At 40.5% G+C, this 17814-nt stretch overlaps 1 protein-coding gene across 4 annotated transcripts in view; it reads left to right on the top strand.

Annotated features, from left to right (window-relative positions):
- The window catches only part of BPHL (biphenyl hydrolase like), a 185535-nt gene that overhangs the window by 15442 nt on the left and 152279 nt on the right, over positions 1-17814 (top strand). For 2 of the 4 annotated variants that reach the window (XM_082258074.1, XM_082258073.1), the window contains exons 3-4: positions 10277-10443; positions 15617-15770. The exons of the other annotated variants lie outside the window; for them this stretch is intronic. In XM_082258074.1, the coding sequence (XP_082114200.1) occupies positions 10277-10443; positions 15617-15770 (321 nt within the window). The remainder of the gene's footprint in view (positions 1-10276; positions 10444-15616; positions 15771-17814) is intronic. 4 annotated transcript variants of the gene reach the window in all.

The following is a 17814-nucleotide window of genomic DNA, read 5'->3' on the forward strand; positions in this document are numbered from 1 at the left end:
GTATAGTCATCTTGGACACCACTTCATACAACACTGAAATGAATAGACTCCAGTCTGATCGAGAAACATATGTCCCCCTTAATACTAACCCCACTGCAGCTTATAAGAAGGAGTTAGTGACCTTGGTAGATAGTGGATTTTAGAGTAAGCTTCTCACCAAAAGAGAGAGAGCCTTCTTGATACCATCTGCCCCAAGAATATCAATTATCTTATTACTTACCCAAAGTCCATAAGGATCCGGTACACCCACCCGGTCGACCAGTTATTAGTGGCATAAATTCGGTCACTTCCCGGGTGGGTAAATATATAGATTTATTTTTAAAGTCCTTGGTTACCAAGACCCCTTCCTTTCTGAGGGACTCGATGCAAGTCATAAATGAACTTAAGTATATTGAATGGAAAGATAGTTATGTCCTGGTTACCGTGGATGTTTCATCCCTGTACACTATAATCTCCCATCATCATGGGAGGGAAGCGGTTTTGCATTATCTGGGACAGGGCTCTTTATTACGTTTTCAAAGTCAGTTTATTCTCTCTCTCCTTGATTATGCAATGGGCCACAACTATTTTTGGTTTGGTGGTACCTATTATAGGCAAAATAGGGGTGTGGAGTTTGCGCCCAGTATGGCTGAAAAATAGGTTTTTTGGATCTTTACATTGGAAATAGATAGTAGTTTTCTGCCACCATCCCAAGAGTGTAGTTTGTCGATTTGTGGTGCCTCAAGTCAGGTATGGGATTTTAAGGGCAGGAGTAAGAGAGGTACAAGGTAATAGTGCAAATTATAGATAAAATTTATTTACATGTATAGGTTATATACAAAAAATTTGAGTGAACTAATGGGTAAAGTCCCATTGTGCTGGTGAAGAGGAAGTAATGAAGTGTGTGTTACACGTGATAATAAGTGACTTGAACATAAATGGTAGATGGTCCTGCTCTGCTTTTCCTCGTATCAAAAGATAGGGGTAGATGCAGAGAAAGGGCCTGATCGGTAATCCGACATGTTTCGGCCTGTTGCGGCCTTTATCAAGGATATGTTTACCGATTCTAGAATTAATAGAAATATATTGTCAGAAATAGTATATATTGTAGATCAGATTTGGGTATATACAAATTGTGGTTTGACATACATGTTTTTTTGTCCACTTCCTGAAATATTGCCTCCCCAGAGTGTCTCCGGGAACTGCAGGAACAAATGCTGTATTGGGTGAAAGATAGTATGATTTGGCTGGTGATTTGAAAAGATAATAAAATTAGAAAAGTAATAGTAATAAAAATTAAATTACTTCTTGGGCCACGTTTATTCGGGTCCAAGGATTCAATGTGGCTATATTGTCCACTTTGATAGAGATCGTCTGCATTGTTTTGAAATATATAAGAAGAGTATTATTATGATTTTGAGTAGAGTACAAAGGTTAGACTTGGAAGGGAGATGCAGCGCGATCTCCTCCAAGTCTACACTTACGTTTGTAAAGAAAGTTTGGTCACAGCATATTTCCTCCAGGTCCGGTTCCTCCCTCAATCCGGGAGAGACTGAAGAATTGGAGGTGTTCCCCGGCCTTTTAAAGGCTGTCACGCATGCGCAGTGATGCGCCGCGTGACGCCAGTGGGCAGGGTCCGTGGTGTAGCAAGAGGTGCGCCTGCGCGAGGCAAAAGCTGCATCCCTTGTAACCGTGCGGACGTGCCAGTACGGCCGCCGACACGGAGTAGATGCCGAGATTCCCAGGCGGGGATGAAGGAAGGTACATGACCGACCCATCGGCTTCAGAGTGCCCCGATCCAAGGAGGATTCGGGGCTTTCCGTGCCGGGAGTTCCTGGAGTCCAGGGAAAGGGCAAAAGGAAAAGTGGATGAACAGTATCATACAAAAATATATCTTTGGTGGTACACTGAGCAAGAGTGTAGTCACCTATTGTATAATTACAGGAAGATAATAGTCAAAGCATGATTGGTAAAATATATATCAAGCAATTTTGCAGCAATATAATAACAAGGAGAAACCATTGTAGGAGAGTCTGGAAAGGGTAAAGGGAAGAATATAGTCGGGCATCGCCAATTTATTGTACAAGGATGTATTGAGAATTGGATAACGGGTTGACATTGTATTGGAGGGTCTATGCAACTGGATTGGGGTCCAACAAATTGTATAATTGTTGAAACGGTCGGTGGTGATGTTCTTACATTTGAGATATATGAAAAAATAGTCGGGGGGAGGGGGGAGGGGGGGTTTTGGTTTTTAGGTTTTTGTTGAGAGATTTTTTCCCGGAGGAGAAACCTTGGAGAAATGGACGGAAGCTTTGTGCTTCGTTTAACCCAGGTGGAGTGGTGGCCTTAAGGCGTGTGATCCAGCGCATTTCCAGTTGTAGCAAGGTCTTATTCCAGTCACCGCCGCGTAACGGGATATGAATCCTGTCAAGGGCCATAAAATTGATTTTAGGCATTTTGTAGTTGTGATGATCTCTCACATGTCTGCCCAGTGGGACAAAAAAATTGCCAACGTGCATGGTCTGGAGAAGTTGGTTGACCCGTTTGCCGAATTCTTGTCGGGTCTTCCCTATATAGAAAAATTTGGATTCTTAGTCCTACAGGGTTGATTCTCTCGCTGATGTAGCGAGAATCGGACATTTTGGCGCTATTCAGAACACTCCAAAAACATCTGGAGAGGAAGTCGGCACTACACTGGCACATCAAGACATTCGAACGCTACATCAGCGAGAGAATCAACCCTGTAGGACTAAGAATCCAAATTTTTCCCACCATGGAAAATGTTACTACCCAACTCAAAAAAGAATGGGAAAACCAACTTAACGAATGTTCGCGGAATCTAATGATCCTCTTACAAGAAGAATACCTAAGACAAATAAAAACTCTAGATCTTGACATTAAAAAAACCTATGAACAACTAGCTCCCCTCAAAAAGGCCCAATTATATAGCGAACAAGAAAACAAACTTAAATCGCACCTAGAGGAATATGGAAAAGATATCCTCCGAAAAAAAGAAAGAAAATACTGGCGCGACAAGAATGCCTTTGCCCAAGGCAGAGCCTACAGATGGGCCAACCAACGATCCAACCGCAGAACTCAATATGGCAGACCTACAGACAAAACAGGCCAACCCTATTATTCATCGGACTCGTCCTCATATAATTCCGGCTCGGAACAATATAAAAATAGAAGGAGAGCGGCTCCAACACAACACGAACCTCAACGCAGAACAGACAATGATAACACCCAAGAAACTGAACTTCAAGAAATCAACATGACGGAAGAACAAGCTACACAATCGGGGAACATGGAATCCATCCCAAACCCTACAACATGTTCACAAGATCCCAAGTGTATCCAAAACCACAGGGAGTTTTTTTTAGGGAAAACAAATCCAAAACCCCCCAGGAAACAACAATCGGAAATGAACAGGAGGAACAAAAACGGTCATAAATCTATCATCCCATACTCTTAACGGATGATCAACAAGAAGTGCTATCCTTAGGACTTTCTTTCTGTCCAAATACTAGCCTTGATAGATTTGAAACCATAAAGGACGTCAATTTATTTGCTAGAAACTTGCTACTCAAAACTTTTTACCAAAAACAACCTCCACCACCACAAACTACACCAACATTCACAGCGGCTGAGTTCAGAGCCATCCGTGACCTTAATTTATTACTCCAGGAAAGCGACCTAGATGACTGGGACGATCCAAGCGAATCAGACAAAGATTCAGATAATGATGAACCAGAAACAACCTCGGACCAACCAACTCTTAAAAAGAAATCTAATAAATTTCCTTCCTTTAACACGAATCTGGCAATCGCCTTGTTTGTGCGACAAACCACTAAGGATATAGAAGCAATCAAAGAGAAAAAACATTTGTCAAATTTGACAAACAAACAAAAACAAGCTCTTCAGGAACTTAGAGACAATGATGGGATTATTATTAAACCTTCAGACAAAGGAGGAAATGTAGTAGTCATGAGCAAAGAAAAATACAAAAACATGTGCCATACAATACTCTCAAACACCAAATGCTACAAACAGATCGTCCCAATAATGATCAAATCATACGATCAAATCTTCTATTCTAAAGTCGACAATGCATTCAAGGAAGGCACTATTTCTCAAACATTGTGGGAATATGTAAGGACACCACATCCCAAAACACCCACACTGTACGCACTACCCAAACTACACAAAAACCTTGATGACCCCCCTGGAAGACCAATCATCTCAGGGAACGGAAGCATATCGGAGTCCATGAGTAAGGTTATAGATAGATACCTACGCCCTCACGTCAAAGAACTGCCTTCCTACACTCAAGACACTCTTCATCTTCTCAGAATACTCAACGATATCTCCATTCCCGAAGAAACCTATCTAGTTACGATCGATGTGGAATCTTTATACAATAACATACCCCATACTAAAGGAATACAGATAGTTGAAAGAACACTTCGCTGCCACAGTGAACGTGACCAAAACTTCAATCACTTCATTATTGATATGTTACAATACATACTCAACTACAACGTCTTCACATTTGGTGGCAATTACTATATCCAAACATGTGGGGTTGCGATGGGAACCAGCTGCGCCCCTTCGTACGCGAATATCTATTTAGGCTCATGGGAGCAAGAGTTTCTATCCAACGAAGAAAATACCATCTACACTGACAGGATCCTCATATGGCAAAGATACATCGACGACATATTGATTATATGGAACGGGCCGGAACATATGATACCAGAATTACTAACCAGGATGAACCAGAATGAACACAATATGTTTTTCACAATGACCTACAACCAACAACAAGTATCCTTCCTTGACACCCTAATATATAAAGACTCCACAGGAAAAATTTCCACCACTCTCTACAGAAAGGATACTGCAGGCAATTCCATTCTCCATGCCTCTAGCTTTCACCCACAACCTCTCATGAACTCAATACCCTACAGCCAATACCTCAGATTAAAGAGAAATTGCACTGATCCAGCCAACTTCCAATCAGAAGCTGATGCACTAACCTCCCGATTCCTACAGAGAGGTTACACCAAAACTTCATTACGCAAAGCATTTAATCGTGCAAACAACAAGGATAGAGAAACACTTCTCTTTAAGAACAAGGAAGCAACCAAAACTGAACCCGATACCCGAATAATCATTAGATTCACCAATGAACACCAGCAAACCAGAAACATCCTCACAAAAAATTGGTCCATTCTGATGGAAGAACCGAGCACCTCCAAGCTCTTACCACAACATCCACCCATCACCTTTAGAAAGGCCGGCTCCCTACAACAACAACAAGTACGCAGCCAATTCCAGGAAGGATCCAAAAAAGACCCCTGCAAGACTAAGGGCACCTTCCCCTGTGGGTGCTGTGCCCAATGTTACGTCATTCGTCAAACGACAAATATCACTTTACCGAATGGTGACCCATTCCGACCAAAACACTTTTGTAATTGCAAAACTAGGGGAAAAGTGTACAAGATGACCTGTGAATGCAGGTCCTTCTATATAGGGAAGACCCGACAAGAATTCGGCAAACAGGTCAACCAACATCTCCAGACCATGCACGTTGGCAATTTTTTTGTCCTACTGGGCAGACATGTGAGAGATCATCGCAACTACAAAATGCCTAAAATCAATTTTATGGCCCTTGACAGGATTCATATCCCGTTACGCGGCGGTGACTGGAATAAGACCTTGCTACAACTGGAAATGCGCTGGATCACACGCCTTAAGGCCACCACTCCACCTGGGTTAAACGAAGCACAAAGCTTCCGTCCATTTCTCCAAGGTTTCTCCTCCGGGAAAAAAGATTAATCTCTCGACAAAAACCTAAAAACCAAAAAACCCCCCCCCTCCCCCCGACTATTTTTTCATGTATCTCAAATGTAAGAACATCACCACCGACCGTTTCAACAATTATACAATTTGTTGGACCCCAATCCAGTTGCATAGACCCTCCAGTACAATGTCAACCCGTTATCCAATTCTCAATACATCCTTGTACAATGAATTGGCGATGCCCGAGTATATTCTTCCCTTTACCCTTTCCAGACTCTCCTACAATGGTTTCTCCTTGTTATTATATTGCTGCAAAATTGCTTGATATATATTTTACCAATCATGCTTTGACTATTATCTTCCTGTAATTATACAATAGGTGACTACACTCTTGCTCAGTGTACCACCAAAGATATATTTTTGTATGATACTGTTCATCCACTTTTCCTTTTGCCCTTTCCCTGGACTCCAGGAACTCCCGGCACGGAAAGCCCCGAATCCTCCTTGGATCGGGGCACTCTGAAGCCGATGGGTCGGTCATGTACCTTCCTTCATTCCCGCCTGGGGATCTCGGCATCTACTCCGTGTCGGCGGCCGTACTGGCACGTCCGCACGGTTACAAGGGATGCAGCTTTTGCCTCGCGCAGGCGCACCTCTTGCTACACCACGGACCCTGCCCACTGGCGTCACGCGGCGCATCACTGCGCATGCGTGACAGCCTTTAAAAGGCCGGGGAACACCACCAATTATTCAGTCTCTCCCGGATCGAGGGAGGAACCGGACCTGGAGGCAATATGCTGTGACCAAACTTTCTTTACAAACGTAAGTGTAGACTTGGAGGAGATCGCGCTGCATCTCCCTTCCAAGTCTAACCTTTGTACTCTACTCAAAATCATCTGAAGCTTTTCCTCATTATGCACTTCACTTCACAGGATGTACCAATTTATAATACTCCTCTTATATATTTCAAACAATGCAGACGATCTCTATCAAAGTGGACGATATAGCCACATTGAATCCTTGGACCCGAATAAACGTGGCCCAAGAAGTAATTTAATTTTTATTACTATTACTTTTCTAATTTTATTATCTTTTCAAATCACCAGCCAAATCATGCTATCTTTCACCCAATACAGCATTTGTTCCTGCAGTTCCCGGAGACACTCTGGGGAGGCAATATTTCAGGAAGTGGACAAAAAAACATGTATGTCAAACCACAATTTGTATATACCCAAATCTGATCTACAATATATACTATTACTGACAATTTATTTCTATTAATTCTAGAATCGGTAAACATATCCTTGATAAAGGCCGCAACAGGCCGAAACATGTCGGATTACCGATCAGGCCCTTTCTCTGCATCTACTCCTATCTTTTGATACGAGGAACAGCAGAGCAGGACCATCTACCATTTATGTTCAAGTCATTTATTATCACGTGTAACACACACTTCATTACTTCCTCTTCACCAGCACAATGGGACTTTACCCATTAGTTCACTCGAATCTTTTGTATATAACCTATACATGTAAATAAATTTTATCTATAATTTGCACTATTACCTTGTACCTCTCTTACTCCTGCCCTTAAAATCCCATACCTGACTTGAGGCACCACAAATCGACAAAGCGCCCAGTATGGCTAATCTTTTTATGGCCAAGTGGGAGGAGGATGTCATCGATAATAGACCAAGGCCAGAGGTTGTACTGTGGTGGAGGTATGATGACATCCTCCTCCTATGGGATGGAGATTTTGACTCCCTTGAAGAATTTATGGCCACACTCAATTCCAATAATAGAGGAATTAAGCTACAACATGAATACAGCAGAACAGAGAACCACTTTTTAGATCTGAGGATCAGGGTGGTGGATGGTCAAATTGTGACATCCACATTCTTTAAGGAGACTGACAGGAACGGATTTTTCAACACTTCTAGCTGTCATCATGCGGTATGGTTGAGGTCCATTCCTGTCAGTCAATTCCTCAGATTGAAACGCAATTGTTCAAATAGGACAGATTTTTTGCAGGAAGCTTCTTCCCTTAAGATCAAGTTTCTTGAAAAGGGTTATAAGGAGGAGGAGCTTGAGAAAGCAGAGCAACGAAATAGAGATGAGTTGTTGCAACCCAGGACACATGAGAATAATAATACCTTCCAACATGCGTTTTTTTCCTCATATTCCTTGCAACATTTTTCTGTCAAAAAAATTATATGCAAACATTGGCACGTGTTACTGAATGATGGCCTGCTGGGCCCTCTTCTCCCTGATACACCTTCTGTGATATTCAGAGGTGTTCCCCCTCTGAGATTACAGGTGGCACCTAACATAGTGGATCCTCCGAAAACAGTTTCTTTTTTTCAAAATAAAGGAGGATTTTTCCCTTGCAGAAAATGTGCTATCTGTAAGTTGAATAAAAATAAGGAGAGAAGGGTTGAATCCTTTCACTCTAATGTGACTCAACAGGATTACGCTATTAAACCTTTTATTTCTTGTACCACGAAACATGTGGTTTATCTTATCAGATGCCCATGTGGTCTCGAATATGTGGGCCGTACTATCCGGATGTTACATATAAGACTAAAGGAACATGTTGCTAACATCATTAAGGGCTTCCCGAAGCACAACGTATCCAGACAGATCGTAGTTGTCACGGGAAGAACCCTAGTGGTACCACTTTCCTGGGAATTGATAAATTCTCCGGAAATTGGAGGAGGGGGAGCAACATGACTAGGGGAGTCTCTCAACTTGAGACAAATTGGATCTACAGAATAAAATCCTATGCTCCCCATGGGCTCAATATTGAGTGGGATCTCAATTCTTTTATTAATAATTCTTAATCTGTTTATTGCAGTATGAGATCTCAATTCTTTTATTAATAATTCTTAATCTATTTATTGCAGTATGAGCCTTTAATGAGTTCACTATTAGGGAAACCTTTGATATTGGTTATGAGCTGATCTGAATATGTGATTTTTTTATAAATGCTTTGTTTCTTGTCACCTCTTTTAGCCTACTATTTTAATGTCTAAATTTTATGCAATTTTATATGTATTAGTTTTTTTTATATATATATTGGTTTAATATATATGAGATGCAGAGGATTTGTTGTTATGCCCTCTAATATTTGGTTTCTGGCCACTTGATGGCGCTGCCATTGGTGGCTGTGTCTAATTAACTCTCTAGTAAGATGATATCTTTTATGATTTCCTATGATTGTTATTAGGAAATGTCTTGGTTTTTCATATATAATAGGGGAAATTTGTATCGGCCCTTGAGTGAGTGCCATTATAGTATCAAATAACCCCATTATTGTTGTGGCTTCCGGAGGTTGGTACGCACGGTAGCGTACTTCCTTGTTCCGGAACGCAGTAACGAGTCCCACCCGCTCTGTAGTTTATAAATATAGTGTCTGTGCCGCTATGCCAAACCCCCTGACGACGTCAACGTGTGAAGAAACGCTTAGGAGGAGCTTGCGGCACGTCACTCCACTACGGACGGGGGACGTGGCGGCCATTGTTTTGGTTAGAAACCAACCTGCATGCTAATGAATGGGACCTATTAAGATTTGCCCTGTATCTTTTGGCGAAATGTAAGTAGCCATTTGTCATTTTATAACTTAAATAAACTTGTGTGACTATATTGCACCATGAGAAGTGTTTTGTTCTCCACATATCCTGATGACCTGTGAGAAGGGCGCCAGATAGTTCGATAAGTGGTAAGCTGAGAGGTCTCTCCTTGATGTCCATAACATTTTGAATTCTGCTGTCTATGATGCCTGTGATAAGAATCATAGACCTCTGTTAAGAGGCTATATAACTCCTTATGGTGGCGGCTTTTCTTCACCTGACCACTCTCTTGCCTGCCACCTGTTCAAGACTTTTTTCAGGATCTAACTACCACACTGTAGCCTTTCTGTCCTCGCTCACTCCTTGATAGGGCAATCCTGAGGGTCACAAACTGGTCCTGGCACACAGCGAAAATCATCCTCACCAGCTCTAGTAAAAACCAGGTGGTGCTTAGACTCCGCATCTTGTTTGAGTCTGGGACATCTACCAGAGTGTGCCCTCACAATTAATTGAGAACTACTGTACAAGCCATCAGCCAGACAACATGGCTAGGTGGATGACTTTGTGTTTCTTCCCTGTGGTTAAGCAATTAAGTTATCGTCATCCTGCACAGCAAATGCAGGATGTTTGTTACTTTTCTTACTTTGCTTTCTCCTCCTGTAAGTAAGGTCCTGGTGATAGACTGATGGTCTTGTTCGAAGCAGTAAAAACTGATTGGCTCACATTGATGCCATTCCCACTCCCAAGCCATCTCCTGCTGTACTTTAAGATATTAAGATATTAAACATTATTTTGTTCAAAGAATACATACTGTATCTGCCTGGACTTCAGCTATAAGAATTTTATTTTTACATTTTGTTAGTAACTCTATAACTAGAATCGTAATGTTTTGTTTAGTGTTCTTGTACTTTTTTTGCACAGGAAGCAGTCAAACAGACTTTGGACCTCAGCTTAAAAAACTTAATAAAAATGCCTTTACGCTAATTGCATGGGACCCTCGAGGATATGGACTCTCCATTCCACCATATCGAGACTATCCTATGAACTTTTATGAAAGAGATGCAAAAGATGCCGTAGACTTGATGCAGGTAAAAAGAGTCAGACATACTTTATGTAGTAGCCAATTAAGTGAGAGGTTTCCGTCTTCTGCTATGTTGACTCTGGGCACTTTGAGCATGTAAGTTTCCACTAATTCACTTTATGGCATGTTTGTGGACATCTGTATGAGCTTGTTTGTACATCTCCTAAATCTAGATATTGGTTTGAAGATGACTCCCTATTTGTGGTTATAACAGCCTCCACTCTTCTAAGAATGCTTTCCACAAGAGTTTGGGGTGTGTTAGTGGGGATTTGTGTCAATTCAGCCCAAAAGCATTTTGGTCAGGTGCAGATGTAGGCCTAAAAGACCTTTCTCACAGTCTGCATTTAAGTTCACCCCACAGGAGATCCATAGCTGTTAGGGTCAGGGCTCTGTGTGCTGACCACTCAAGTCCCTCCACACCAAACTCAACAAATTATGTTTATGGACCTGCCCTTGTGCACAGGGGCATGGTCATGCTTCAGCAATAAAAGACCTCCCAAACTGCTCCCAAAAAGTTAGAAGCACAAATTGTCCAAAATGTTTTTTTATGCTAAAGTATGTAAATGTTGATTGCATTTCTCTATAGCAGGATGTTAGACGTGTAGTGCATTTTTTTTTTTTTTTTTTACTTTTCACCAGATGTCCCACGTCTTTATTTCCCAAATTGAATTTGTTTTGCCAGGGAAGTTGAGATAGGGAGCCTTGCATGGCACCAGTGTGTCCTCTGTCAGTTAAAGTAACGCAGTGCTTTATCGCAAAAAAAAAAAGGCCTGGTTATGAAGGGGAGTAAATCTTCTGGAGCTGAAGTGGTTAAAGCGATTGTAAAGGCAGAAGGTTTTTTTTATCTGAATGCATTCAGATAAAAAAACCTTCTGTATGCAGCAAGGTTATACTTGAGACCGTCTTTATCCAGCAATGTTGCAGGAGTGTCTAAGCTGCCTGGGACTACCCTTCTCATTGGCTAAGACAGCAGCGCGGCACGATTGGCTCCCGCTGCTGTCAATCACAATCATTCAGCCAATCAGGAGAGAGAGAGAGGGTGGGGCCGGGTCACGGCTCCGTGTCTGAATGGACACAGGGAGCTGTGATTCAGCCTGGGTGCCCCCATAGCAAGCTGCTTGCCTTTGGGGGCACTCAACAGGAGGGAGGAGTCAGGCGAGCCGAAGATGGACTCAAGAAGAGGAGGATCGGGGGATGCATTGAGCAGATAAGTATGACACGTTTTGTTATTTAAAACAAAAACATTTGACTTTACAATTAGTTTAATGTTGGGGTCTCTATTGCAGAGCTACCATCTTGAATAACTTACTTGACAATAGGGAGGGAAGAAAATTGTAATCAAAAGGGCAGGACCCATAATAGACAAATTTCACTTTAGTCCGATGACTAAAAGATATTTTGAGATTTATTCCAGGCCTTGCTATTTGCCTCATTAAATAGACCTGTAAAGTCCAAACAAAGCACAGCACATGTTGATCAAATGACATTCCAATGAGTGCACACCATTCTAGCTGAAGAAGTACTTTGAAAGCAATTATTGCCAGCACAGTACCTACATTATTATTCAACTAAAAATATTGTATGCCAGTCTTCCAAAGAAGACAAACTAACAAACAATTCTAACCACCTTTTACAATTGTACTGTGTATAAAATGATAAAATGAGGTGGCCATTGGTTGGGTGTTCCAGGCAGTAGGTCAGTGAATCTGAAAAGTCATGAATCCCTGGAGGCAGCAGACATATACCATTCATGAATGTGCTGGGGATGGGTATCCTGCTGAGTGTGCTGTCAATACCAATGTACAGGGCGGCATTCTTACACAAGTGTCTCGTAAAATTAAGCGTCATCTGTTAATATAAGAGTGACAATAAAAAATACATATATTTGAAAATAATCATAAAAGCTGTATAGTTGTTAAACTTAGATTACTGAACAATGAAATGTACTTACTGCCAAATACACCAGTAGGACCTCATGCACACACTTTTAATTATACATAAAATATGTCTATTATAAAAAACATGTTGTTTTCCCATGACAGAGGAGCTGCAGGGTGGAGTGTACAGCCAGCCATAGAAGTGAATGGCTGTACACCCCTGTACTAGAATAAATGATGATGCTTTTTTGCACCAACATTTCCATGCACATATGATGTAATTTCTAGGGATGCACCGAAATTTCGGCCGCCGATATTTTCGGCCGAAAATGCTACTATTTCATTTCGGCCGATAGGGGGTTAAAAAAGCCGAAAATGTATGGCCGCTGATCTGTGAAAGAAGTGAGTCATTGACTTCCCTGTCCGCCGCGATCCGATGCGGTGCCTCCTTCATTGTGATTTACAGCTTGTCGTCCCGGGGGAGAGGAACCCAGAATGCACAGTGACGGTGTAGGAGGATCTCATTCTCCTCCGCGCCGATTGCTGCATCGCTCCACCCACCTCCTCCCTTCAGTGCCTTCACGTGGTGTTTGTTGTGGAGGAAGGTAATGTTATGTGCTGTAAAAAAAAAAAACTGTTTCTCCCCTGCATGTCAGTAGTAGAATGGATTCACAGCCTAGTGCAGTGCTCACCCCCTTCTGATTGCAGTGCGGGAGTTAATAAAGTTAACCCCTTAGATCAAAAAACTAAGAGAATCTGCGCTTAGGATAACAAATAAAGAAATTAAGAAATATATATGTATAAAGAGATAATAGAGAGATTGGCTGCAGCCCACTTCAAGATATAACCATGGGAGGGGTTATATAATAGATATATAAAGAGAAGAGGAAGTGATTGGCGCTGCCGGTGAATATGTAGGATTCAATGTGAATATTCTGTATCAGCGTAGTGTGTAAACTGAGAAGGGAAAAAAAATACAGATGTGTGTGTGTGTGTGTATGTGTGTATATATATATATATATATATATATATATATATATATATATATATATAGGGAAATAAATTATCAATATAGAAATATATAAATAACCTCAATAATCTACATAATAAAAGTGTCAAACACGCCTATAATAAATAACCCATAAATTAATATCAGCAATAAATAAGCAATATATTCAATATCCTATAAAAGCTCTCACTAATGTGGATAAAAAAAAGAATGTGTGGCTTATACAGTACATAAATATGAACTTAGCAAATATAGAATAAATATAAATGAGCAATAACAAGTGCAGTAAAACGTATATCCTCGTGCATGAGTATATACGTTTTACTGCACTTGTTATTGCTCATTTATATTTATTTAAATGATTTGCTAAGTTCATATTTATGTACTGTATAAGCCACACATTCTTTTTTTATCCACATTAGTGAGAGCTTTTATAGGATATTGAATATATTGCTTATTTATTGCTGATGTTAATTTATGGGTTATTTATTATAGGTGTGTTTGACACTTTTATTATGTAGATTATTTAGGTTAAAAAAGTCAGTCATTTTCGGTTTCAGTTTCGGTTTTCGGTCAAGGGCATCCTGCATTTTCGGTTTCGGTTTCGGCCCAAAATTTTCATTTCGGTGCATCTCTAGTAATTTCTCAAAAGCAACATTTCCACGTTTGGTAAAATATGTTGCACATATGCTACGCATATTTTAGGTTTAACCACTTAAGGACCCAGCCTTTTTCTGACATTTGTTGCTCATTATTTTTTTCTAGACAAATAATTAGAATCCCCAAACATACTTTATCTTTTTTAGCAGAGACCCTACAAAATAAAATGGCGATTGTTGAAATTTTTTATGTCATGCGGTTTTTGCTGTTTTTCAAATGCAAATTTTCAAACTAAATTTTTGGGGAAAAAAACACTTTCATGAATTTAAAAAAAAACAAAATATATTCTATCCACTTCGGCTCTCACACCTGTTCACCCCTTATGGACCAGAGCAATTTTCTAATTTCTGCTATGAGCCTGTTTATTCGGCGACAATTTTATTATTACAAAGTAATACATATATTGTTTTTTTAAGGACAAACAAGGCTCTCATTTTGTGACTATTGTCCTGCAACAATTACTTTTTTTTCACAATCCTTAGACAATTAAACGTAATAAAATTAAAAAAAAGTAATTTTTTTGAGCAGTGTTCTTTTAAAAATAAATAGTATGACTGCACATGAAAAGTGTGAATTTGTTTATTTTTGTTCTGTCTCCTGGCCACTCTTCGCAGCACATACTGAGAATAATCTTTAACCCAGCACACTAACTCAATGTAGCTTCCCAAACTTCCCATTTAAGTTTCAGCTTGTTCAAACTCCCTAATAACTGTCTGTTTGTAGAATTTCTTACCTAGTTTTAGGGTGTACTCATTCTAGCCTTTTTAACCGGTCCTGGGAATGGTTCAGCCCCTTGGGCCTGTGCGTTTGTGTAGCACTAGTGCGCTGAACCACAACTGGGTTTGGTTAAGTGTACCCCACTTTGGACCACTTGGAACAGGTGGACCCGAGCAGGGTTCACTTGTAATCCAAGATGGTTTGCTGCACTGTGAGTGCATATCATGCCTGAGCACAGCAATACTCAAGGCTGATTAAAGGCAAACAAACAATGATCTTGCCGATCACGCTATAGCTGAATGACCAGGTCCAGGAGGCCCCCCACCCCCTCCTTCGAACACAGCTGATCACAGATCAGGGTAAAGAGCCTAACACATACTGTAGCTGCTGACTTTTAATATTAGGACACTTACCTGTCCTGAAATCCAGCGATGTCGGCACCCCAGCCCATGTTTCCATTGGCTGTTGAATGCTGCCACCGCCATTGCCGGTAAGGGAACCCGGCAGTGAAGTATTTTGGCTTCACAGCCGGTCCCCTGCTGCACATGCGTGCTCTCTTACTGACCGGCAGCAGAGGAGGGAGGAGGAGGGGGGCTGAACTGCTGACGTACCTCGCTGCGACGTGGTCCGATGGAAGTGGGGAAAGTGTACCTGTCAAAAACAAGTACCTGCTCCCCCCTGAAAGGTGCCAAATGTGGCACCAGAGTGTGGGGGGGGGGGAGGAATCAGATAAGCCTAAGTTCTACTTTTGGGTGTAACTCCGCTTTAAGTACAGTAGAGAAAAGGGACATCAATGACTTGGTTATGCTTTCTGGCAGTATTGACCAGAATTATAAATTGTTTGGAAGCATATACACATATACAGTGTATATACTTTATTTCTGTATTGAAATTTTAAACACATTTTTTTTTTGTAGGCCCTACAATTCAAGAAATTTTCATTGCTAGGGTGGAGTGATGGAGGCATAACTGCATTGATTGCTGCGGGGACTTACCCATCTCTAATTAATAAACTTGTTATCTGGGGAGCCAATGCCTATGTGACTGAAGAAGATCTGCAAATGTATAATGGTAAAGTTAAGAAACAATAATATGGCTGTTATCTTTTTATATTGTATTATAACAAACCTAATGTATTCTTTTTCAACTGGTCAGATATAAGGCATAATACTGGAAGAGCACAAAATATGATTGGAGCAAATCACTAGGATGTTCCCAGCACTCCACTGTTTTGTTATATTGTGTCTTGTTGCAGTGGTATTGTGGCTACAATTGCCTTTAGCTTTAAAAAAAAAACTTTCAGTGTACCAATTTGACACCATGATTTTTTCATTAGTTAAAATAGGCTGTCATGCACACTACCATGGGTGTAAGGCATTTGTTTGAATAGTAAGAGTTCTGTTCTCACTCATGATACCCTGGCTCTCTGTGTACATGCAGATAAAACCTCCTGTTTTACAATAAGCAAGACTGTATGTGGACGTGTGCAAAATGAATTAAAAATGGGGTGGGGAAATTGGGAAGGAAAATATTAAAAGCATCAAATGAGCATGAGGAAATGCAGAAATCACAATATAACACAGTATACTTCAAGACTGATGCAAACACAAAGATGTTTAACAAATACTGGCTGGGAATTTGTGTCTGGTAGGTTCCATGTGTATAATAGGAAAATGCATGTGCCTGATGACACAGAAGTTGTTATGCTGCTGGCTTTGTAGTAGTATACCAGTACTAGCAGATTTCCTTGAGCTTACGAGGCATAAAACAAAGGATAAGGTTTCCCTTCGCAATAGAGTCTAAAAATAGGTTCTAACCTTTTGGGTAAAATGTATGTCTGGTCAAAAACTAAAATTACCAGTTGGTTAATAACCCATTTCTTAAACAATGTAGTGCATGATGTAGTATATTGTGTAGGGTATTTTATTTCTGTTTATTTAATAAAAGTAAAGAACTCACTACGCTTCTATAGGTAGGTAAGGACAGCAGCTAGCACAATACACTGATTGTAGTAAATGACAATATAAAACAAAAATGCAGTGCTCCAACAAGTTTCAGTAAAACAATAGCTATGAAAAAAGTCCCAAAGGTAAAATTCATGCCATCATCTTACACCACAGTGTATGATTCATATGAAGGTGCAAAAACCTAATCCTCCACCGATGAACACACTGACTCTTACCACATGGTATGGATCACTGTTTCCATAATGGTCTAGTGCACATTGAGTGATTTAATGAGATCACACAGCCTCAGATCCAGATAGATCCTAATCGCCAAACCGCTCATCCACATCCAAAGATTAGGCACATAAGAGTCAGGAGAAGTAAGCATAGTGTCTCACAAGTCTCATAGTGTAGTAAGTTTGACTCAAAGTTTATTAAAATAGCAGAATAACACTCACCAAACAGAAAGCAAAATTTAATCTGTAAGCTGCGATGTAATGGAAGGCCTTCAAACCAGCAAAATGGAAGACCTCCGTGCATGAAGACGTTTGCGCAGAACCGACTCCTCCCAACACGTTTCATCATATAGACATCATCAGGAGCGTGGTTTCGTATGCTCACAGCACCCTTATATACACACGAGACCGGAAATGAATCGGCTCTTCGAGCGGTGCATTCCAAACGGAAAACGGGTGAAACCAACAGCCAACGGATGTAAAGCCACATCCGCCCGCACCATATAATCCGAATGAATAATGCAAAAACAAAAAGTCGGCTCTATTGGGTAAAGTCAATAATATATACCGAAGAATTTGTTTCTTAGTAGATGTGGCCAAATCCTGATAGTGATAATTGAATTAAAACCGTCCGCTACAGAAGTCGGATTACAATAGGGAAATCCTGTGGCCAGAAACACCACCTGCTCCACAATCCATAAATAATATAACATAAAAAACATTCTATCACTTCCTTGAGTTAAAAAATGCATAAAAATTATACACTTGATACCCAGAAGAGAAGAAGAAACAAAGAAAAAATAGGTATGGACCATATAACAATTAGGAAAAGTAATCCATATTTATAAGTGCATTCACATCCCACTCTACGTTAAGACCAAAAGGTCTAAAACATTTCAGCCAATATATCCATTTGGTTTCCAACCTAGAAAT

Source organism: Pelophylax lessonae, assembly GCF_965119305.1.
Source record: "Pelophylax lessonae genome assembly, chromosome: 5".
In the NCBI taxonomy this organism is placed as follows: domain Eukaryota; kingdom Metazoa; phylum Chordata; class Amphibia; order Anura; family Ranidae; genus Pelophylax; species Pelophylax lessonae.